General features: G+C 35.6%; 1 protein-coding gene across 5 annotated transcripts in view; it reads left to right on the forward strand.

Annotated features, from left to right (window-relative positions):
* sfl (N-deacetylase and N-sulfotransferase sfl) overlaps positions 1 to 25,923 on the forward strand; it is a 376,849-nt gene that overhangs the window by 271,766 nt on the left and 79,160 nt on the right. For all 5 annotated transcript variants that reach the window (XM_073986437.1, XM_073986436.1, XM_073986440.1 and 2 more), the window contains one exon: positions 7,814 to 8,017. In XM_073986437.1, the coding sequence (XP_073842538.1) occupies positions 7,814 to 8,017 (204 nt within the window). The remainder of the gene's footprint in view (positions 1 to 7,813; positions 8,018 to 25,923) is intronic.

Consider the following 25,923-nt stretch of genomic DNA (forward strand, 5'->3'; position numbering starts at 1 on the left):
CATGTTTTCTGACATAATAACCCAAAAGCTGGAAAAAGTCTCACTGTTATTAACTGAAATGGATGCTGTGCAAGTTAACTATCGAAATGAGTAACTGATTTTGGCCCAAACTTTTCACATCGTAATATTTTTCTCAGACTTATGTGAAGTTCCAAGGTGTATAGCGCACAAAAGGTTTGGGTAGGTACCTCCCTCACAAAAGTTCAAAATATTTATTTCAGTTCAGCATTTTTATCGAAGGTACTCCTTGCTGTGGTCCTGCGTTCAGCGATAAAATGTTTTTCTTGAGCAAGTTCATGCTAACGTTGCAAAAGCTCTAAAAAGTCTTACGTGACCAACTGAAATGGCTGGTTGGCACCATAACTAACGAAAGACATGAGCACCAAACTTAGATCCCGTTCCAACATTAATCTAGTTGGCGGTAACTTCTCGAATTGTGTTGAAATTGCGGGTGGTCGTTGTGATCATAACTACAACATTATTGGGTCTATTAGTGGAATAATTAGGCCCACAAACGCCAAAAAATGTGCAAAAACTTCTTTTGTCGCCTACGAAAATGATATTTACTGTTAAAATGGTGGATCTGTTCATAGTAGGTTTAGGTCCATCACGCCTGTTACTACCTTTTTGTACTACCTAAGCCTGAGGGTATTTAGCTGCCGGCAAAGCCGGCTGCTTCTTTCATAATTCTTTATTCACATTTGTATCTCGTATAACATTACGCTCATTAATAAAAAAGTGTCGTTATATCAATGAAGAAGTTACATTGCTTTAATGAACAAATTCGGTTATTTTACTTTTATGAAACTCAATGAAACTTTTTTCATTTATTTAGGAAAGTTCTACGTTGGTTCACAATTAATCACAAATTTATATAACATAAGATTTCATTTATGTTATGAAGTTTTTTCTTCCAGTGAAAACGAAATTTTCCACCGATCTGAAGCTGGTTTCATAGTGTAATCAATATATCACAAAGGAAAGATCGAAAATTCAATAAAATTAATGCCGAATTTCCCTTTTGGTTACATACCCCTTATTTGGATTTACAAATAGCTCAGCTCGTCAGGTGTAGGGCATCACATGGTCGATCGCGTCGAACAATAACCGTCCCTTACTTCTTTTTTCTTTAAGCTTTTTGTAAATCTGCATCAAAAGGAGACCAAATGGCTGCTACAATTCCTGCAATAAATACCCGTTATTCTTAACAAGAATTTGTATTTGTGTTACGTTAAATGCAAGCAAATCCAAAGATATACCGCTTTTGCTTTTACCATCACTACCACAAGTAAACATTTGCTTGGTTGTTGGTTCGGGTGTATGCGTATACTTGTTCCACATTAATGGATGTTTCCTTGTAAAATAGCTGGTGTTAAGATGGATAGTGCTGGTGGATAGACACACACATATCCATGTTTGCATTTAGTTTCTGCCACAATGTTTACAATTCATTTGTGTTCTCCTCATTTTCGCCTTGAAATCTTTACACTTCTGGGAAAAGTTGTTTTTTCACAGTCCTCTCACATTCTTTTTCATCTGGGAAAAAAACTGGTAAGAAGATTGTATCCTTGAATTTACATACATTATTTTTCTTGTGCTATTGCGGTGATTACGAAGGATGTTTTATATTCTTTACGAAGAAAATTTGGCAAAATTGAACATTTACTGTGTATGGTAAAGAACCTGACACTATAATCTTTTAAAATATTTGTTCTTCACCACGGCCATGCCATAAGGCTGACAAAGGGTTACACACATATCTGTATAATAAATACAAACATGAAATAGGTATAATTTGTATATGGATATTGGAAAATCAGTTTATCTATTAAACCTAATGACACATATCTGCCATTGAGTCTGTCCAAGGGAAGACGTCAAAAGTTGCTCAGATAAATTTTCTTCCTCTGACTACCGAAGTAACATAGGCATGATTACGGCATCGATCAGTAACTCCTTGTTTGTTATTTTTCATTAAATTTAAATGTTAAATGATTTTTTTTTTTTTGTAATATCAGACTGAAAAATTGCAATGCGTGTAAAATTGATTTGCGCATTTAACTGTATTTATTATAGCCACAATAATACCGCACAATTTCTAACAATTGAAATTCTAAACAATTCATTGTCCACCTGCATTCATGCAGAAACAATAGTGTAATACATAACAAGGAATATGAAAATGTGGCAATTACAATAAAAGTATTACTGTAATCCACAACGACATTAGGCCGTTTTCTTTTATAAAAGCCAGATAAATAATTTACCTATCCTATCGAATAAGGAATTTATTAAAAAACACCGACTTTTTTCGTCATGTAGCTTGGTTCTCCCTTAATGACAGAAACTTTTCCCATTGTCCATCATCAGCAATATTCCGGAAAATGCGTATACGTCAGTCAAAGAAGTCAGCCGTAGTTTTATAGGAGGACTGAATGATAACTATCTGGCCTAACAATGAAAACGCGAATGTTTACCATCAAAAATAGTTTTATTGTTTTCTTCAGTAGTCTCCAGCATGACTTCTACGCTTTTTCATGCGCTCAAACCAATTGTTGAATCAATTTTTCCACTCCGACTGTCAACGCCGATTTTAGTCGACCCTCACGACCTTTGTTTTTTTTTTTTTTGGCTAGTGTCGGCCACGATTGAATTCATTAAACCAGTTTTTCATAGTGTTATAGGATGGTCTTTTTTAACATACAAAGATTTAAGTCGAAATTTGTGATAAATGGTCGGATGAAAATGTTCACAAGTAAATCCCATTTTTTGCAAACTGATTTGTTCAAGTCACTGTAAACAACACAACACAAGGTCATATGATAAACTATCCTGAGTACGTATAAGCTAAAACACTGCAAACAACACAACACAAGGTCATATGATAAACTATCCAGAGTACGTATAAGCTAAAAATTGTCAAACTGTCCAAAAAAAAATTTTCAAATGGCGCCTGGCAACACACGGATAGTTTTCATGCAGCCCTCGTAGTTTGTAACTCATCGGAGTAAAATTCTAAGTTAATCTAGTCATTATAACTTAAGCATAAATCGGGCCTTTATCTCAGAAACAATTAGGAATTTGGCTTTGCTGTTTTTGGCAATATTATAGCCCTAAACTAGTAGAACTTATCTTTTGAAAAAACCACATAAGAAAAACTCCATCTAGGGCATCAAAATCTATAAAATATAGAAAATTTTACATAATTTCTGAAATTGAGGTCAATATCGGCTAAACTATTGGGAGTTGAACCAAGTAACCTTTTTCAAAAATCTTCCAAATAAAGTTCTCAACAATTCTTTAGAACATTCTGAAACTCTAAAATGCTTACTTCATGTTATTTCAGCGGTATTTTGCATCATATCTTTTACAACACTTATTTCAAACACAGTTCACACCAACAGTTTATTCTCGCATTTCGGATTTCACTACATTATTAACATTTTTATTAAATCGTCGTTGAAAAATGTACTGAAAACAACGGGATATAGGCATTTTACTACAATGACATGTTATTAAGAGTTGTGTATTACTTTCCAGGGAATATTTTTCCAAAAGAAAATATTCAGAGAAAATTAACGGTTTTGGAGATACGGTGCGAAATGTATAAAAATTGTGGCATTTTTGCATATATTTTGAAATTTGAGGCAATAAATGTAGTTTTTCGAGTTGACTATGTCTCCAAATATTTTATTCTTGTACTTATCCACAAATTTGCTTCAGAGGTCAGAAGAAGATTCGCATTGGTTTCAGAGATATAGCCCCGAATTTCTTTAAAAACTCAATATTTAACCATGTTTAGATGGGGCCATAAAATCCGAGCTGGATCTGACACCACAAAACCCAACTAGGATTTCTTGTCGTTTGGGTCTATACTTTCAAAAAATCCTCAGTTCGAATTGTTTGCACAAGATCACCTTAAAAATGTTTGCACAGTGATATATAAACGATGATGCGATCCAAAAAGTCCCTCATCGAAATATTGGTTTTTAGTGCCCTAGTAAAGGGAGGAAAGATACGAAGCAGGGCCGTTGCTTTAAAATGACAAAGCCCAGAACTCTTGGTCCCTCTTTCATTTCAAGTGGACACTCACTTCTCCGTGGTGTTACTTGGAGAGCTGCCTTTAACAGCCGTTAAAGGTACCGAGCTAACATGGGCGTTGGGCTAGTAACCCATCCCTTCCGCAAAAAAATGAGAAATGGAAAAGCGGGAGTGGGAAAAAATCGAGATGTACAGGAGCCAGAATGAAGTCCGAAAGTTCCACCAAAGAGTGAAACAACAATCTGATTGCTTTGGTACAGGTACACCCTCCTGTAGATACCAGGAAGATAATATGATAACTGATCCTTTCCATATCCCGAGGAAAGAGCATTTTTCTTAACTATTGGTAACGAATACTAGCGAAGACGAAGACGGTACCATAGATCCAATCCCAGATGATGGTATTGAATGTATACCGCCCGGCCAAGATGAGGCGAAGGCAGCAACAAAGCGGTTGTTCAAAACCTGAGGCGACACCTTGATAAGGTGTATGCATCAGCTAGTTAGCACCATCTGGCAGGAAGAACTCGTATCCGACGATTGGAGACTTAGGAGGAGGAGCTTTTAGCAAGCTCCAAGCCTCGTAGCAAGCTCTAAGTTCTCAGCAAGCTCCAAGCCAGCTCAACGTTCATAGCCAGCTCTTAAATGTTAACCGACCTCTTCCTCCACAGCAACCAGCAACCGTTCAGTACCCAAAAAGGTTTCAGACATGGAGGCAGCCTTTCAGGTGATCTCTTCCACATCCTGTTGGAAAAGGTTATACAAAATGCACATGTTAAAAGAAATGACACAATATACACACATGTTACTTGCTTGTGCTGACGATATTGGCTTTAGGGTCGATGAGTAAAAGAAGTAACTGATATCTTTAAGAAGGTTGAACGAGGATCTACTAAAGTGGGTCTGGTAGTAAACCGCAGCAAGACCAAGCTAATGATATCGTCGCGAAATGCGTCCACTGAACTCGGACTAACTGTGGAAGTTGCTTCCTATAATTTTGAGGTAGTTAAAGTCTTTGCTAGCTCGACACAGCCATACAACATTAGTTGTAAAATAAGAAGTACTGGCTAACAGATTTGGCTTAAGGGGTTACCAAAACCCTTTCAGAAAATAAAAAAAAATGTTGACTTATTTCGTAATACAGGTAGTATAGCGTATGCCGCAACAAAATTTTCAAGTCGATCGGAACAAAATTGGCCGAGATGTGACCGTTCAAAGTGAAGAACCCATTGTGTTTTGTGTGTAGAGGCGCAAGTTAAGAAGGGGTTTTCTCGAAATGTCATTTTTGAAGTCGGTGCCTATTGACAGATCACATTTTTTTAATTTTCTTAAATTCTGCTTCTGTCACAAAAGTATACGAAGATCGGCCTATTCGTTTTCGAGCTATCGTTGGCACCGCAGAAGGCTTTTACAAAAAAGGGTTTAGCAGGTAGTCGTTTATCACAAGACTATGCAATATTTTTCAACAACAAAAATTCCAAAGTTAGTATAAGATGTGCTCTTTCAGATGATAGAAAAAAAACTAATTAAAAAGTACTGGAAGTTTCTGTAAAAAAAATCATGAAAAGTTATTGTTTTGGTCTGCACAACTGGGGATAACCCCTTAATTAAGCAGTTGAAAACAAAGCCACATCTCGTCAAACAAAAACAACACTTTACAAAACACTGATGCTACCCGTGCTATTGTATGGTTCCGAAGCCTGAGTACATACGCAAGCTGATAAGGCAGTGATTGGTGTGTTTGAGAGGAAAATTCTTCGTAAGATCTAAGGGCTTATATATGTTGACAGTGAATATCGACGTTGCACGGTGGTTCAGAAATCAATTTTCCTGGCCAAAACCCCAATGTTTTGCCTTCACCGATTCTCAATTCCATAAGGGTTTCGATAATAAACTTATTGAACCTAAGGAAACCAAACCAAAAAAATGGTCAAAATATTGGAAAGTGTGGGTTCGCAATTCTGGAAAATGTTTTTTTTTTTCAATTTTATATTTTTGTATTTTTATAGTTTGTTTATTGCTGTTTGGACTTTTTTATAGTTAGAACATATAAAAAGCTCAAAAACACTCATATTTTCATGCAAAAAGGGAAAAAAGACTCAAAATTTTAATTTTGACCTTTAATCCCTCTGCAACTGTTGGACCGAATTTGTATGTTTTTAATTTTTATAAGCTATCATATGGTATCTCTATCAGTGCAAAAGTTACAGAATTTTGACCAGGAAAAAAAACGTTTCTGAACCACTGTGCATTGTATGAACCACGTGCTGTATTTATTATACAACGACATCAGTATAGTTAAACGTATCCGGATACAACGATTGCGTTGGCTAGGCTATGTGAAAAGAATGAGCGATGATGAATCCGCTAAAAAGGCCCATAAATACGGGCCGCATGGCGGCCTCAACTACCCCTTTGAAACAAGAGAGACTTCTCTCATATCATATTAGCTCAATGATAAGGGACCTACTTTTTATCGCCGAGTCCGAACGGCTTATCTTACGACACCACTTGTAGAGAAGGTTTTCATGGCTGAAATACTCAGGAAATTAGGTAAAATTAATCAGGTACTGAACCGCAGACCTTCTGAGTGCAAGGAGGACGTGCTTACTAGAGTTGTGTAGTTCCGGAACGAACTAGTTCCAAGGAACTATTCCGCACAGGGAACTATTGGAACTATATCCAGCTCTTGCATTCACTTAGTTCATATAGTTTAATTTTCATTCCTTCAATTCCACACTCACTTTGATCTTTCTCAATCGCTTCGTTCATTATGCAGTATTAAAAAGACGAAAATCACAATCGCTGCAATTTATTTATTTTTATGTCAATTAATCCACCAAACTACGAAAACAAAAAGAATGATGAAAGAGAAAGATTCATTGAACTATATCGGTCTCGGAACTATATGGAACGAAGGAAACAAAAAAAAAAAAAACGACGAAAGAAAAAGATTCTTTGAACTAAATCTGTCCCGGAACTATTTAAACTATGGAACTATATTAAAGAACTAGTTCCTTTTGGGGAAAGGAACTAGAAAGATCGATCCGCTCCGGGAACTAGATTGCCCAAATCTTGTGCTTACCACTGGACCATGGTGGCTTCCAGCCCTGTATTCCAAATTGGAGAAATAAGGCAATATAGGACAAGTGATCTGTAGAGGACTAACTAAATAAGTATTTAAGTGTCAAAGTATGCTTGGCTAAAATCCGTTTCATGATTTGTTTCTCGTTGTTATTTTACACGGAGTTAATTTACACACATAGTTCTTCTATAATTGCAACGAACATACATATGTATGTATATGACCTAATGTATTGTTGATGAATATGTTCGGTTTGCAATAACATGACATTGGTTGTTATTCCCCATAAACATGCAGTTGCTGTGGACAGAGATTTAACCCGGCTATTAATTGAACAATCAAACAATCGTGCCCTTACATGTAATGTGATCCTAGTTCTCGTTGTAGTTTTATTTTTCAGTTTTGGCTTGGCATGGTTAGTGGCTATGGTAACATCAGTGGCTCTGCCTGCCTGCCTAACCGTACTTTTTGTACGCAGTTATCGGACAAAGACAAATAAACCGCCAAAACTACCATGTCACTTTTTATGTGTGTTTTGTGGTTTTATTTATGCGCATTGTAAAGCCACAATATTTGCTTTGTTGTTTTCGAATTTGTTGTAATTTTTCACTGCATCAATTATTTTCACATTGTTTTATTTGTATGTATTTATTTAGTTTTTTATTCTCTTTGCCTTTTTTATTACAGTTTAATACAGCGTGACACGCGGCCAACGCCAATCATCAAATGTCGCATGGGTAGTGGGAAACATGCGAGAGGTGTTTCGCCGGCACCGGATCACCGTACTGAAGCACGCTTACGTATCGACCCAAAGGTATTGGTGTTTGTGGAAACAACCTACTCAGGATTGGGTCGTGACATTGCGGAATTGTTGGTTTATAATCGAATAAAGTGAGTATTGATACCTAAGTTATATTATTTATGGCTATGTATACATCAATTTCAAATATTTGATAATTTTAAGAAATACAAGAGGTTTGCATTCCTTTGTGTAAAACCTTTATTGTTTAAGAAATCAATACCAGCTAGGGGGTGGTAAGGATAATGTGAGTTAGGAAAATAAACCGCAATTGAAAAATGTTTTGTGGTTTGCCTCAATACATTCACACAATCAACAATCCTTTGTTATGAGTGTTGTTCTTATTTCCTATTAATTATATGTGTATTGTGCTTTTTGTTTTATTAAAAAAAACTTAAATATGCTGGGAGAAGGTGTAATTGAAATGACTTGTCACAATCAGCATCCTATATGCCCTGATTTTTAATTCAAAATGAGTTTTTAAATGTTTTTCTTCTTGTAACAGGAGAGCATTATTGGTTGGCTGAAAGTTCGAAGTACTGTGAACTTTTTACTTGTTTGAAATTTAATTTTTAGGCAAAATTTAAAGTAAATAGAATTCATAATATCTTTTTATTAAATTTCGTAATTCCATATTCAGTATGGCGAGTAAACCCCCGAAACAATTAAAATATAAATTGTAAACTGCATGTTGATCGTTCATACTTTTTTCGTAATATTTTTTCGTACTACAGTTTACTAATTACCGAAAAAATAGTTAAACATTTTTAGTATATGACGAAAAGTAAAAAAAAAATTAATTTTGCTGAAACCAAGGTTTTTTCACTATTGTAATAATAGGTAAAAACACGTCGAAGCAAACTAGTTTTTTACTTTGTTGTTCGATTGTCAGTCAAACCGTATAAATTAGGGATATCTGGCAAAAGCGAAAGTGAAAGAATTCAACATGAATACTATACTTCTAATGTATCACTTTTCAAAATCTCCACTGCTTAAACCTTTTTATGGATGGCGACATTTTGAAGCCAGATTTTAGGTGTTTTTTGTATTTTTGTTCTAAATACGCACATTCGGTATTTCAAAATGCCAATAGTAGGACCATATTGACTATGACTATGTAGTCTATAAAGCATCAAAGTAATCTACTGCCAAAGGCCAAAAATTTGTGCTATATCTTTTTTCTAAAAAACCTATTTTTTGGGTACAGTATTTTCAATATCATTTTGTGTGCTGGAATCCCAAGATATTTTATCTTTGGCGGAAACGGCTAGAGCAAAAACAGAACAATATGCGAAAAATGTTTTTAAAATATCGCGGTTTAATCGCATTTTCTGTGGATCGTTTTGCGAAAACAGCGTTTAAAAATTTTAGTGGCATGCGAGCTGTATCCAATTTATCCCAAAAATAGTCTATGATGCTACATCCACGGTTCTTGATCGATTTTATCGAAATAGATTTAGATCGATGTAGTTTTTCATGGTTGATAGTGAAATCGAATGCGCATAAAAAGTGTATACACTTTGTGCAAATTATAAGCGTTATACAGTTTTTTGCACACTAGACTGCAAACGATGGTACATCTTAGCATCCAAAGTAAACTCTGACAAATGTGTACAAATTAAAAGAGAAGAATTCGCTGTATTGGTAAATCGCTTGCGCATTAAGTGATTTTGAGGATATCGCGATATACACGCATTTCAAAATGAACATTAGCCGATACAGGTTTATTTCAAGATTATATCCCATATAAAGGAACCCAAAATTTATTTGAACATTCTCCATTTCTTCTCTGTTAGCGTGCGTTCAAGAAGTGAATAGAATAAAAAATCGATTTTTTGCGTGAAATTTAACTAAAACAGAAGAATAATTCCAACCTATTTTTCCTACAATTTCTTCAACTAACTCACAAAGTAAATTTGAAAAAATATTTTCTTTTACAAAAATTTTGTAAATTTCCTCAATATATTTGTTTTTTTTTTTTTTTTGCTATGATATGCAAACCGCTAAACAGATTTGTATAGTTTTGGTTTCACAATGTCTAGATTACGTACATATTTTTTAAATATTTTTCAGATACATAAACATATTGAATTTTATTAAAACAAGTTGTAAAGCACCAATTTTTTTCAATTCTTTCTTAATATCCGCGAAAATGTACAACTATTTAACTAAAGTTATGGTACTTCAGCAAGCCTATAGTATATATGAAACCATAAATTAACAATGTTTCTCAATATAATTAATAGCGTTTTTATACGTTTTTTTCTTATAATCAGAATTGATACTGCCATAATTTTTGCGCAATAACTAAAATTAGTACCTCGAACAGATTTGAGAATGGAATTTTTTCTTGATCCATGTGCTTCAAAAAAATTTTTAATTTTTTTTTTTTTCAAATGGAATATTAAAATTGTTTGACTTTTCCTCATATATTTAAGTTGAAACGGCAGAAAGACGAAACTCATGGGGAGTTTACATTCATAATCACTTTGAATATTTTATTCAAGGAAGTAAATCTTCATCTTATATATATTTTTTTCTTAAAAGCGGTTCACGAAAACGGAGTTTTTGTTTGAATTCAGCGAATTCATTTCATGTTATAAACAATTCTATATGCTTTTTAATGGTATGTATATTTTTAAGCTTAATCAATTGCCTAAACCCCATTCAAAAATAGGTTCTAATATCGGAATATCCGGTTCAAAAATTTAGGTATCCGAATCTGTCCTCCAAGTAAATTTGTTATTACTGTGTTTGGTATGATGAGAGTACTTATGGTAAATTTTTCAGATCCAACCCAAATCTCTATATAACCAAAATCAAAAAGGACAACGAAAACGCGAAAATATCTGATATCTCTACATAATCTATTCAACATTTTTGCAGAATATTTAGATGTTAAAAAATCCCATCTTGTGATGCTTTTACTATGGTTTCATAAAAAAAGAACGAATGGGATATAGCAGAATTGAGTTACAAGGACGAAATCTTTTACAAAAAGAATCCCTATTCGATTCGACTGAAAACATGTTATCTCAAAACGATGCTACAAAAACAGAGATATAAAACCAAACTCAGATATGCCTTGACATACTTCTGTACGCAAAAGACTGTCAAAAGCAGCCCTATAGTCCACATTTTTGTCGATTTGTTTCTCTTTACTTTTCTCCGGAATTTGCCGAAGGGTGAATATCTGGTCAAGTTCCAATCGTCTTGCATGCGTTCTTCCTGCCATATGGTGTTAACGAGCTGATGCATACACCTTATCAGCTCGGCCTCCTGTCGTAAACAGCTTGACTGGTAGCCCGTCAGCCCCAGCTGCCTTATTATTTTTTAGTCGAATTTTTACTGTCATAACCTCACAATGGCTAGGCGGTATACATTCAATTCGGTCATCTGGGATTGGTGGTGTGACCTCGTCATGATCGCTGCTGTTTTTTACCAATAGCTTAGAAAAATGATCTTTATACTTCGTGCGTACGCTTTCTGACTCCGAAACCGTCAGTTTGATTTCTTCAGAAGTTTCTTTTCTTTTCTCCTGATACCGCTGCGGCGTGTTACGCGTAACTACTGATTGCAGGTGCCGCATTCTTCTGTTCATCAAGACACTCTTCATCATACCAGGTGTTCTTTGGCGGATATTTTTCGTATCTAAGCACTGCTTTTGTTTGCTCGTCCTTGTCTTCGGTCGGGGAGTGGGCACAAATAAGACTGATGTTGAAGAATTTAGGGTTCGTACATTCCAGGTGCATATACGCAGATCATAGTCCTTAAAACGTTTCCGGGGATTACCAACATTTGGGGAATTTGTGAACGAGAATGGTGCTGGATAACCAACATGCTGCAGAGTAGAGTCATTAATGCATGCTGTCAGAGCACGTAAATCGTAAATCACCCACGTGGAGGGGTGATCTCGTCCCTGCTTTGGTTCCTTGTCATTGACGAAATCCTAAGTTAACATGACCGCATGGTCCGTCCGTGAACAGAGCCCTGAAATCACTGGTCAGAGTAAGTGGGTTGCGGTTGAATCGAGGGAAAACTGATATGCTATTCACTAAAAAAGCCGAATATGCAATCCCCCATCAACCACTACTACGAGGTAACGAAATATCCCTATCTGATCAAGCCCAATACCCCATGACCAATATATTTGTGCTCTGCTTGTCACAACCCCATCTTCACCTAAACCCAATATTCGGTGAGATACAATAGATGTCGGAAATTGGTGCATCTAAGGGGTTGTTCTGGACTTGTCCATTCGAGGGACTATGTTGCTGCATGCTGGAAGGCCATAACCGTCTGGTCTTGAGAGACTCTAATGCTGGCTGAGCAGATTGATAGCTCCACGTTTTGCACGGCCAATGAGGACGCCCCTACCAGAATTAGCGGAGAGTGTCACAGTTCGCCAGACATAACCATCGTGTCACCTAGTCTGACAAATGACGTCACCCGGCAACCCGTCGTTTCCCTTGGATCAGACCACCTCCCCATAATTGTCTCCATAAGCAGACCCCCCGATTTTATCACCACTGAACACCGCACTTTCGTCAATCATGGGAAAACTAATTGGCCGTGTTTCAGAGAATTCACTAATCACCGCCTCAGAGATCTGTCCAATCCTTCTAATGTTCGGATAACGGGAACGACATTGCGAGACATCATCATTGCTACAGCCGTTCATCATATACCTGCTGGTCGAATACCCTAAGTAAGACCAAACTTCCGAGCAGTTCCCCACAGTGTGGTGACATCTCCTGTATTCCACCCCGTCCAGAATGCACTGAGATCGTAACGTACGCGGATGATTGCACGATCTTGGCGTCAGGTACCCTCCGGGATGTCGATGTAATATATTATTAAAAATATGTTCATAATTTCTGAATTTTATATTTGCCTTTGGATCCGTTCGAATCGTTTTTTTTTCGTTTGCCAAACCTCCTGTGAAATATCCTATAAATACATCCTATAAATATCCTATAAATACACATACTTATTAATTTTCTACTTAATATTTAAGGGCATCCGAACACATTTCGTGCGGTGTGGTTTCTTTTGCCTTTTAGTACGTGTATATGGGTCTACGTTTTATTCTCCGTTCAAATATTCAAATAATTAGGTTGCCATTTTACATTTTAATTAGGTAAATTAGTTAAAAGCATTTATAACCCAATGAGCACGTTTGGATTTCTGTTATGCGTTGTTGTTGTAGTTATTCTTTGAATATTCCTCTTTCTCGAAGACCTTCATAAACTTCGTGGAAAGAAGTAAAAACAATTTACTGTCGTTTGGTTTGCTAACGACTGTGTGAAGGTTGTCGTCGAGTTTGCTTGCTGCTTCTGGTGACAATACCATAACCCCATTTACATTGCCAACCCAATACCTTCACGTTGTGACTATTATGTCTGACTTCGATATCCTTTTCTTCCTTTTACGGCGGAAATTCATAATTCTTTTCTCCGTGATTCCATCAGTTGTAGTTATTGTGGGATTTGGCATTTGCCAAGGAATACCAGGAATAATGAATGCGGGTTGTGGAAAGTAAATTGCAACACCATTCCAAAGGCAATTATAAGGAATAAAAAGGCTTTACTACAATAGATGGCAAACAAAGCAGAAAAAGAAAAAACTGAATCCTCCCAATAGAAGAAAGAACCATGTTATGCTGACAGACATTAGCATAACATATTGGTTAATTAAATTTTGCCGCCATGTAATTAGCAGAAAAAAGTGGGAGGCACTTTGGCTTCTGCTTCTTCATCTGTTTCACAACTCTGCACAGAGGTAAAAGTGTGATTATCCTCGCATTGCCAATATCGATTTTTAATTAAGTTACGCTGAGTCATTTATCATTTTTCTCTCATATTGGATGAAATAAATTGATGACTGTAAAGATGGCCGGTCGGGTGGATGGATGTATGGTTGGATAGATTCGTTCATTTTTTATACCCTCCACCATAGGATGGGGGTATATTAAGTTTGTCACTACGTTTGTAACTACTCGAAATAATCATTGTAGACCCCACAAAGTATATATATTCTTGATCAGAGTGCAATTCTACATCGATATAGCCATGTCCGTCCGTCTGTCCGTCTGTGGAAATCACTCTAGCGTCCGAACGAATTGACGTAAGTTGATAAAATTTTGGGAAAATATGTTATATTTACGTAGGACTTTTGGTATTGAAAGCGGGCTATGTAGGTCGACGCTTTCGTATAGCCCCCATACAAAATGACGCGTGACGCGTCATCGTTTAAGGAATTTTTAAGATATTTGGCCCATTCTACCACCGAATTGGTTGTAATTTGGTACTTTGTGTCTCCAGAGGTAAAAAAATATTCCTACCAAAGTTGGGTTATATAGGTCCACGTTTTGATATAGCCCCCATATAAAGTACGCGTCATTTTAATATATTTTGAATGTATTAGACCCATTTGACCACAGAATTAGTTGTAATTTGGTATTTTGTGTCTTCAGAGGCCAGAAAACATTCCTACCAAAGTTGGGTTATATAGGTCCACATTTTGGTATAGCCCCCATATAAGGCCCCATATAAAGTACGCGTCATTTTAATATATTTTGAATGTATTAGACCCATTTGATCAAAGAATCGGTTGTAACTTTGTATTTTGGGTTTCCAGAGGCTAAGAAACATTTCTACCATAAAATGTTTATATAGGTCCAAGTGTTGATATAATACAATATCTCCCGATTTTCGATATTTTGAACGTTTTAGCCTCATTATCACACCGAGATGGCTGAAATTTGGTATTTAGTCTTCTTTAGGCGTATAAAACTTTCCCCCAGAAATTTGTAGGTATAGGTCCACGCCATCATATAGCCCCCATAGAACGGTACCTTCCGAATTTCGGTATTTTGAAGGTTGTGGCCACATTAATCCACCGAAATGGCTGAAATTTGTGGTGGAGGGTATAAAAAGTTCGGCCCGACCGAACTCAACGCTTTTCTTACTTGTTTAATTTCCAATTATACTTTCGATGGTTTATTCAGACAAACAGGAAATGTTTTCATCGTTGTATACGATGTCGTTAAATATACGAACATATGGAGCATAGGAACATTTAATTTCAATATCATCCATTTTTTATTATTCTATGACTGTTATTTATCATCATTTTAAAATAACTACCGTATTGTTGTCGGTGGACTGATAATCCGTCCGCGTTAATGTTTGTTCGATTACTAAGAACAAGCAAATAAGAGACAGTTTGTATACCATTTACCTAATGAAGGGTATATTAAGTTTGTCATTCGGTTTGCAACTTCTAGAAATAATCATTTTAGACCCTACAAAGTATATATCGATGGCCAAATATAAAAAAAAAACCTAACACTGGAATGTCTGAGGATGCATTTTGTTAAATAAGATTAAAAACTAGCCCTTGATCGAAGAATTAAGTAAGTTATAATTAGTTAAGAAATAGTCGATTTGAACAGAAAAAACGACGGGTTTTGGCAAAAAAGTGTCAGTTATTTTTATAAAATTTTCAGTTTATTGACACGGTGAAACTTTTGCGGATTCTGAATCTACAATGGTCATAGATTAGAAAAATAAAAAAAAGAAAACAATCTCTACAAGATTGATATTTATGATTTTTTTCTAGGTTTTACCATTTTTGAGATATAGAAGTTATAAAACAGTGTCATGCACGGTGCGCCTTAAATAACTTTAAATGAAGAACGCCTACACCTGGGAAGTTTTTGCGAATTCTGAAACAGCAATATCCATATATGAAAAAGTCCAAAAAAAAAGAAAAACAACTGGAGGGATTTTTAAAAAAATCGTGAAAGCCTAAAAAATCCGTAAACTTTGACCGCGATTTATTCTCATCTGTATACATTGCTGTTTCAGAATCCGCAAAAACTTCCCAGGTTTAAGCGGTTTTCATTTAAAGTTAGTTAGGTTAGGTTAGGTTGAAAAGAGGGGCGAGTACTCGCCACATGTCCTGGTAGACGTACACATAAGCCATGAAGTAGGCCTGTTGTGCGCTCTAGTCTAAGTTTTTTGAAGAAGGGGACTCTACTATAATTTAATTAAGGAACTCTGTTCCCTTAACAAAATCCCGTAATTGTTTTAGGTCGTCTACAATTACCTGATTAAGATCTGGTATTGTGTCGTTCCCTAAAAACTGGGATCTGATGTTTGCGAAAGCGGGGCATTGGCAGAGAAAATGCTCCAATGTTTCATCATCCTCTCCGCATGCCTTGCATACGCTGTTGTCTGCACAATCAATTTTTTGCAGATGAGCTTGTAAACCCAGGTGACCTGTAAGAACACCTGTAAGTCTACTCAACTCTGCTTTACCTAGCAGTAATAGGTTTTTTGTTTTTTCCTCATTTGGGTCTCCCCATAGGATTTTTGTGGTTTTCCCTAATTCCTCTCTATTCCATAGGGATAAGTGGGCATTTTTGCCCAATTTTTTAACTCTAGCCGTGACGCGTTTAGTGGCTTTGCGTTCGCTAAGTTTACGGTTGCTAATTCCCTTCCTTTTTTGCCAGAGAATTTGCTATCTCATTACCTCTATTACCCGCATGTCCCGGTACCCATATTATACGCACCGTGCCATGCTGAGTATAGCTGTTGATCGAATTTATACAATCCAAGACTGTTTCTGAGTTTACTGTCTTGGATGTTATTGCTTTGATTGCAGTTTTACTGTCCGTAAGGACGTTTACAGTAGTTGGCCTCGTATTGGCATTAAGCCAGTTCAGACACTCTGTGATCGCTCGGATCTCCGCTTGATGGACCTTATTGTGATCCGGCAAACGAAGAGATATTTCGGTCTCTGGTTCTTCAATAAAGAGACCCAGTCCCGTTCTCCCACCTAGCATTGAGCCGTCTGTATAACAACAGTTTCCAGTCGGTATTTGTGCTAGATTTCCGCCGATCCACGAGTCTCTGTCTGGAATTAATGTCTCGCATGAGGCAGCTACAAATGTTTCAGGTATACGGTACAATGTTATCCATTGACTCTCCCGTTGTTGCCTATAGAATGTTTTGATGGTATGTTACTTGGTCCTTACTGATCCACTCGTCCATCGCTTTAAGTCGAGTAGCTGTGACAGCCGCTTCATACCTTATCTGGATTTCTATTGGGTGTATATATAGAATAGTTTCTAATGCCCTCGTTGATGTTGTCCTCATTGCGCCGCTTACACTTAGACAGCACATTCGTTGGACTTTCTGTAGTATTTTAATATTACACTTTTGATCCATAGCTGTCCACCAGACTACTGAAGCGTATGTTAGAATAGGTCTAACTACGCTTTTGTAAAGTTAGTTAAGGCGCATCGTGCATGACATTGTTTTATAAGGAAGCTATACAGTTAATTCATTGTCCCAATTTTAACTTCCGTATCTCAAAAATGGTAAAACCTAGGAAAATGTCATAACTATTAATCTTGTAGAGAATTTTCACTGCTACAATATTTTTTTAGTCCCATTACGATGGGACTTGCGGTTTCCAAGAAAAATAGTGAAACCCTAGAAATCCCCTAAAAATTTGAACTTTGACACCGATTTATTTGAAAACCCCTCCGACATTTTTTTGTGTTTTTTGATTTTTCTAATCTATGTGCCAATCTTGTAGAGAATTTTCACAGCTACAACATATTCTTTAGTCCCATTTCGAAAGGACTTGCAGTTTTCAAGCAAAATCCTGAAGATCTAAGAAAAAAATCTGAAAGTTTGATCTGAAAATGGTAAAACCCAATAAAATATCAGTCAGCCAATCTTGTACAGAATTTTCACTGCTACAACATTTTCTTTAGTCCCATTTCGATAGGACTTGCGGTTTCCATGCAAAATCGTGAAAACCTAAAAAAAAAAACCAAAAATTTGAAGTTTGATCGCGATTTATTAAAAAATCCATCCAGAATTTTTTTCTTGTTTTTGGATTTTTCTCATCTATAAACATTGCAGTTTCAGAATCCGCAAAAACTTCGCTGGTGTAAGCGGTTTTCATTTAAAGTTAGTTAAGGTGCATTGTGCATAACATTGTAATATAAGGAGGTGATACGATTGACTGTATTGTCCTAATTTGAACTTCTATATCTTAATAACGGTAAAATTTACGAAGATATCATAAAAGTCAATCTTATACAAAATTTCCATAGGTACAACATTTTCTTTAGTCTCATTTCGATAGGACTTGCGGTTTCTAAGCAAAATCGTGAAAACCTAAAAATCCCTTAAAAATGTCAATTTGAATCGCGATTTATTTAAACAGCGCTCCGGCGATATTTTTGTTTTTTGATTTTTCACATCTATGAAAATTGTAGTTTCAGAATCCCCAAAAACTTCCCAGGTGTAGGCACCTTCCATTTAAATTTGCTTCAAGAGCACCGTGTATACGTTTCAGAGAAAAAAAGGTTTATAAAATGCTTTAAAAGTCTCAAAATATATAATTTTCATACAAAATTTTCAAAATTCTCGGCGCTAAGTCGGTTAATCGAAATTATGCAAAAAGCAGAAAATTGATTTTAAATGATTAGTTCGACATACCATTTGAGTTAATTTAGGTATTTATAATTTTCCACTTCAAATATTTTTCTAACAGCAATCCATTCAAATTTGTTGTTCATACAAAAAGTTTACAACATAATTTTACGATTTTCATACCAAACAGTCGCATTATTGTTATTCTTTAAACCCTGATTTCGTATTTTCTTTTTTTTTTTGTGTTTGGAAATAATCCTTTGTCCAATATTCTGCTTGTGGCATTTTAATTTGTTATAATCGCTTCAATAACTTTGGATGAAAATTAAAAAACTTTTCTTTAATGAACGCCACACCACGTCACAATTTCTGTATTCAGCAAAAGTCGAAATCTTCTTTTTGTATTCGGATTGGGTGATGGAGGTGTTTTGTACAAGAGTGCTCTATTGCTCTATGGAAACACCTTTTTTCAATTGTTTTCCACGAATCTAATACCAAAAATACAAAAAAAAATGTGAGATGTATGTATGCTTGTTCAATAATGTCCTGTTGCCAAGGATGAGGTCGAACAGTGCTGGATAAAATAATAGTAACAAGGAGCTTAAATCGATATCGTTCCAAAAATCTAAAATCTTACAAGTAGACACAAAATGTAATCCACAGTGAATCTCACAACAATTCCAAAGTTCTCAATAACTAGAAAAAATACTGATACGTAACTGGATCTTTAATGCGAACTAAAATTAAAAACCACATTATTATACAAATCCCAAAAATAAATTTTGGATTTTTCCTGCACGGTAAAATTAAATACATTACAGAACTTTTGAGAAATCTTAATTTGACAGAAAGCTTAGAATTTCGCCTGTAAAAATATGAAAATATCTCTATCAAAGATTACAGATTTTTAGTCGATTCTGAATCTCTACGTGGTGGGTCACTTACAAAGAAAATTTTCAGGCCTAAAATACTTTGAACATGGCCAATATTATGATGTCATGTCGTCAAGGCGGAGTTTCGAACCACAACCATTTGTGTGTCTAAACATTTCACTACAGTATCGCGGATAGTATTTTATGAACATACATACATATATCTGCGACACTGTACACATGTATCTACACGCAGGAAAAATTCAGCAAACATATAATGTTTGGATGCGAACATAAAATATGTTTGCAACAGTCCCTAACATAGCATATGTTTGGATGCAAACATATTTTATGTTAAAACATATATATGTTTGCTGCAAAATATGTTAGAGAGTCCGTTTTTTCCTCCTTGTATGTACTAATGTCTGTAAATCCACCCAAATGTGTAGGTACGCTGTGTGAGCTTATTACTGTGTGTGTGAAATATACAAAAAAAACTGGTTAGGGTTCCGTCACAAAGTTATTGTTATATTGCCTGGAAAATTGTTAGCTGGCAGAAAATCATGCAGCTATTCAGTGGGTATACACACTCCACAAGGACAAGGGATATTAAAATAGCCAAAATCACAGCCACAGCAAAAAGGTCCAAAAATCAACGCCAACAGGCATTTGTTAACAAAAACAAAACCCCCGTTTTAGCTCTATCACGACATGGAGTATGGGTGGCAATAAACGAAAAAAAAAAACATGGAATGGGCCTAACTGTAAAAATGCATTTCTTTAAATTTCCAAGTCATAAATTTAAATTCCGACATGATAATAAAACGACAAAATGTTGCTGCTGTACGCTGGTGATATCCGGAGAACATATCCCTAAAACCGCAATGATGTTTGAGTGGTGTGGTGAAGCATTTCACAAGTCACGTGCCATGCTTATCAATGTGTGAAATGTTGACTAACATGTTGCGTATGTAACATTTTGCAGGATAATTGACAACATTCTACACACTTACAGTTAATAAGACGTGATTGTGTTGTAATATCCTTAGGGCTCCTCGTCTTACCATTTGGGTGGACAACAGTTGCCGATGATGGGCTTTAATTATGTTTTACATTTTCAAGTAACGTTTCGTAATTGTTGTCGCACGTAATTATGTACATGCCGTAGAAATTCATAGTTGCCTACATACATATATGGCAGGCAAGCAACAAATTTCCATTATTTGTTTGCATAACAAACCAAAGGAGCTCTTTAAAGAATGATGAGATAACGATTTAGCGATATACAGTTAGGCAAGAAATGTATTGCAAAAACCAAAATTGTAGAAAATGTCATATTAATTGTTCGTTTATGGCAACAAATTATGTAAAAACTATACGGTTTTTTGTGCAAATCTCTTGCTATAGGTCCTTACAACAATATTCCGTCAAAATATGCAAAGGTTATTTGCGATTTATAACAAATACGGTCAAAAACATGAATTAACTACTATTTGGGGGTGACAATAAAAGTATTGCAAAAATTACCAAATCGATGGTTTCTTCGAGAATTACCAAAGGTGTGTTCCTTAATGAGTTGTCCATCCACTTTGGACATTCGTTGGAGCATTAATGAGCTTAGTTAAACCAAAAATTAAGGCTCGGTATGTTCCACTCTAAGGATACTGGTTCCCCAAATTTTAGTAAATTTTTAGTAAATCTTGATCCTTCGTTGGAAGATGTTTTTGGAGTTTTTTGTTAAATTGGACCCAAACTTTTTATGAGGGTTGATATCAGGATGTTGGCCCGATGTATTTAAGAGTTTTGTGTTGTTGTATTACATCGGTAATTTACACAAATAAGATTAACATGTCATAATCTGGTCTTTGGAATGGTGGTAGTTGACTTTGTTTGAGCTTTCGGGATCAATTTTTCTGACTTTCAGACTAATGACTATTAAATATTTCTTAATGATGTCAGTGGGGATGTCTTCCCAATCGTTATTATATCCGTGAATCCAATTTCGCATACTATTTTCCATGGTAAAGAATATAGTACCCAAATATTCGATATTCCAGTTTCTCCAGTAGCGGTTTAATTTCCATATTTGATGGGTTTTATTGGATTTGGCGCAATTTTTTGGATTTATTATGATAGCAGAGGATAATATCTATCCACTTAGTAAAAATTAAATCATATTAATACCATTGAGAGACGATATAGTGCTCTGTCGTAGGTCGTTTCAAAATACTACACAGGTGTCAATTTTTTCCATATACTTTCCAGAGGTATATCGATGTTCTCAAAGCCAAAATCGGACTGTTTTGCATTGTTCCATTATCCTACAATACATATTGAGTCAAATATTCATTCTTGGCATACTTGCCTGTGGCCGATTCGTTATTGTTTGTTGTTAATATGGTCCCATGCGTTTTTTACTTGTGTGAAGACCCTCCATGACCGCATTTTTTATCACTGCACTTTATTACATTCAATACTGTTAGTCTATTATTAGCCGCGAAAGTCATAAAAATGCATAATGACCGCAAAAAATTGCAAAAATTTTATAGTTTTATAGTACTGATTTTCCCGTTGCAATACTTTTATTGTCACCCTCAAGTAGTAATTAATTCTTATTTTTGACCGTATTTGTTATAAATCGCAGATAACCTTTGCATATTTTGACGGAATATTGTTGTAAGGACCTATAGCAAGAGATTTGCACAAAAAAACCGTATAGTTTTTACATAATTTGTTGCCATAAACGAACAATTAATATGAAATTTTCTACATTTTTGGTTTTTGCAATACATTTCTTGCCTAACTGTATATTTAATTGGATATCAGAACGTTTGTTCTGCAGGCGAATTCGACGTAAACACTCATGGGTCTTCTGCACAGCTCCCATTGATATCAGGCACATCTTCACTCCATCCTTCGAAGAGAAAGCTTAGAAGTTCGAATTTAAATGATAAGTTAAAGCATCCCCACTGATACGGCCCACAAAAATTACAAAATATTTTTTGAAAGCCCCAAAATATTTTCCATTTGATCCAAAAACCTTTTATATGAAATGTTATGCCGATCGGTTAACGTTAACCCGTGTAACCCGAGCGATCTTTGTTTTGATAGGTGCATTTTCACGAAAATTCTCTAAAGGCCGCATTTATGGTACAATCGATGAAAAAACTTTAACAGTTCATTTCTGTGGCGGATACACGAATCCTACATTTTTTTTTTTAAATCGAGCCAGATTTTATTATTGCTACAATATGCATTCAGCCGATTAATTGACCTCACTTTGGCTAGGTGGTAAACACTCAATGCCGTCGTTTGGGATTGGTTCTGGGGTATCTTCACCGCCGCAAAGTGGTTCAGAAATCGATTTTCCTGGCCAAAACTCCCACTTTTGGTCGTCACTGATTGTTAATTTCTATGTGGGATTCGATAGTAAACGTATTGAAACAAAGGAAAGCAAAAAATTAGATCAAAATATTGGAAGGTGTGGGGGTGGCGTGCTCCTAAAGACGAAAAATGTGAAAATTTTAATAAATTACCGTGGCGTTTACACGAAGTCAGCTATTTTATTTTTCCTCAGGTGCTACATTTTAGAGAAATTCCAAGTTTAGTGGTCTAGAACGTTTAGGGAACAGCTTGGAAAAAATTTCCGCACGGTGTGCTCTAACCAAATTTAAATGGAAGGTGCTTACACCTGGGAAGTTTTTGCAGATTCTGAAACTACATTGCTCATAGATGAGAAATATCAAGAAACAAAAAAAAAAATCGCCGGAGGGATTTTCAAATAAATCGCGATTTAAGTTTACATTTTTAGGGGTTCTTTAGGTTTTCACGATTTTGCTTGGAAACCGCAATTCCTCTGCAAATGGGCCTACAGAAAATGTTGTAGCTGTGAAAATTCTCCACAAGATTGACCTTTATGATATTTTTCTAGGTTTTACCGTTTTTGAGATATAGAAATTCAAATTGAGACAATGCACTGACTGTATCGTCTCTTTATAAAACAATGTCATTACTGCAATTTCCGAAATTAAACTTCTATATCTTGAACATGGTACAACCTAGGAAAAAATAAATCATCCAATCATGTAGAGAACAGCTTCAACATTTTCTTTAGTCCCATTTTGATACGACTTGCGGTTTCCAAGCAAAATCTTGAAGACTTAAGATAAAAACCTAAAAATTTGAACTGAACCTCTATATCTCAAAGCTGGTAAAACCTACGAAAAAATCTAAAGGTCAGTCTTGTAGAGAATTTTCACAGCTACAACATTTTCTTTAGACTATTTTCGATACGACCTGCGGTTTCTAAGCAAGATCGTGAAAACCCCTAAAAACCCCTGAAATTGTGAATTTTGATCGCGATTTATTTAAAAATCCCTCCGGCGATTTTTTATGTTTTTTTTTATTTTTCTTATCTATGAACATTGCTGCAAAATCGTCCCATGTGTAAGCGGTTTTCATCAAAAGTTAGTTAAGGCGCACTGAGGATAATATTGTTTTATAAGGAGGCGATACAGTCAGTGCATTGTCTCAATTTGAACCTCTATATCTCAAAAACGGTAAAACCTACGAAAATATCATAAAGGTCAATCTTGTGGAGAATTTTCACAGCTACAAATTTTTCTGTAGGCCCATTTGCAGAGGACACGCGGTTTCCAAGCAAAATTGTGAAAACCTAAAGAACCCCTAAAAATGTGAACTTTGAAAATCCCTCCGGCGATTTTTTTGTTTCTTGATATTTCTCATCTATGAACATTTAAAATTAGTTAAGGAGCACCGTGTCCGTTTTCACAGAATGACGCCCGTGCGTGTCATCTTTCAGTCCATATATACTTTTGTACCGGTCCCGTTCAGTCCGTTTAACACTTTTTAAAATTTTTTGAAATTACATGGGAAAATGTTTGTTTTTTCATAACGTTTCCCATATAAATTATACCTTATTCGCACAAATAGACCAAAAGAGTATTTTTTTAATTTTGGAAAATAATTAAATGTTTAAGAACATTTTTTCCAAAATTGTTATGGCTTGTTTTTTGAGGTTTGACCTTTTATAAATAGTTAGAACATATGAGAAACTCAAAAAACACTCTTATTTCGATGCAAAATATGAAAAAACTCAATTTTTTAATTTTGTCCCTGAATTCCTCTGCAACCGCAAGAAAGAATTTTGTGGATTTTAATATGTAGGAAAGCAGAAACAAAGAGGGAATTATGAAAATATTTCTATCCGTTCCCCCATTCTGAACCACTGTGCGCCGTCCATATTCGATACCAAAAACTTAATGAAATATTCCTTCCAAATCCTCAATACGCTATCTGCACCATTTAACAGGTTCCGTTCAGCATACTCTTCAGCATGTTCTTCTAAATATACGCTTCTCCTCCCTCCTCCTCTCCCGGTGTTTTTTCTTGCTGCTTCGGGTTTTTCCAGACATAGATCAGTAGTGCTGCTCTCCAACTCATTTTTGGGTTACCGACAAAAATTGCAAATAAAACGCAAAATTATGAAAAATTCAAATAACAGTTGACAGCACTCTTTCTATCGGTAGAACATTGCGACTACTTTTCTAATGATAGTTAACTTACTGAAAAATATAGGTAATTACCGAAATTATAAGCATTTTAATTTACCGATCACGAACCACACTATATATGTGGACTATATCGAGCCACTCCTTCGCTTGCCTCCCACACAAAAGTACAAACATTTCGTTTAAGTGTAGTTTAAGGACTGTTCGAGGATCCTGTGTCATTTGAAAAGAACAAGTTGAGATGTTGATAACTCAGTCCCATATAATTATAGTAAGTACAGAGCTATGGAATACGATGCAGAATTTAATATCAGTCCTAGATTATTTGATATTGAAAATCGAGCCTATTTGTCTACTTGTTGGCCTCATATGTTTCCATGCCGTATTTCTCTGCCATGCCTCTGCAACTTTCATTAGAACTTCCCTAACCCACATCTCACCCACTTTAATGTTACAAACTTAAAAGCTAATATTCATTTGTATGCACAAATTGGCAAGATAATAATTTCGGCACACAACAACATCCAGCATCTAGGCAGAATTAACACATATTCATATTCATTATGTTCATACACATGTGTATTTGTGTATGCATGTATGTAATTATGTCGCCTTCGCCTACGAGTATAATGCTAATTTTCATAGAAACTTGCTGGCTCTTTCTTTGTTGTCAACTTTAATGACCTTGGGGTGATTAAACAACGAGGAAACAAATTAAGAAATTCGCCAAAACGAGAACAAATTCGTCCTGGTTCTGAGATTTATAAATTTTCTGTGCTTCACAAAGTACAATACGTTTTAAATAACACTGTACAACATATTCAAAGTAATTTTGTTCAAACAACTTCAAATGTGGATTTTATGAAAGTACAGACCCAATCGACAAAAACCGTATTTTGGTTTTGTGTTGTTAGATCGGGTTGAGATTCTATGGCCTCATCTAAACACGGATAAATATTGACTTTTTAGAGCAAATCGAGGCAATATCTCTGAGACCAATTCGAAAGCAAACTTGTCCATAAGAGCGTGAAGAAAATATTTGGAGAAAATTTTACCTCGAAAACTGCATTTGTTGCCTCAAAATGGATAAATATATCGAAAAATTCCTTTATTTCGTATATTTCGACCATATCTCCAA

Source organism: Musca autumnalis, unplaced genomic scaffold (assembly GCF_047663935.1).
Source record: "Musca autumnalis isolate F117 unplaced genomic scaffold, ASM4766393v1 scaffold_4, whole genome shotgun sequence".
Classification (NCBI taxonomy): Eukaryota; Metazoa; Arthropoda; class Insecta; order Diptera; family Muscidae; genus Musca; species Musca autumnalis.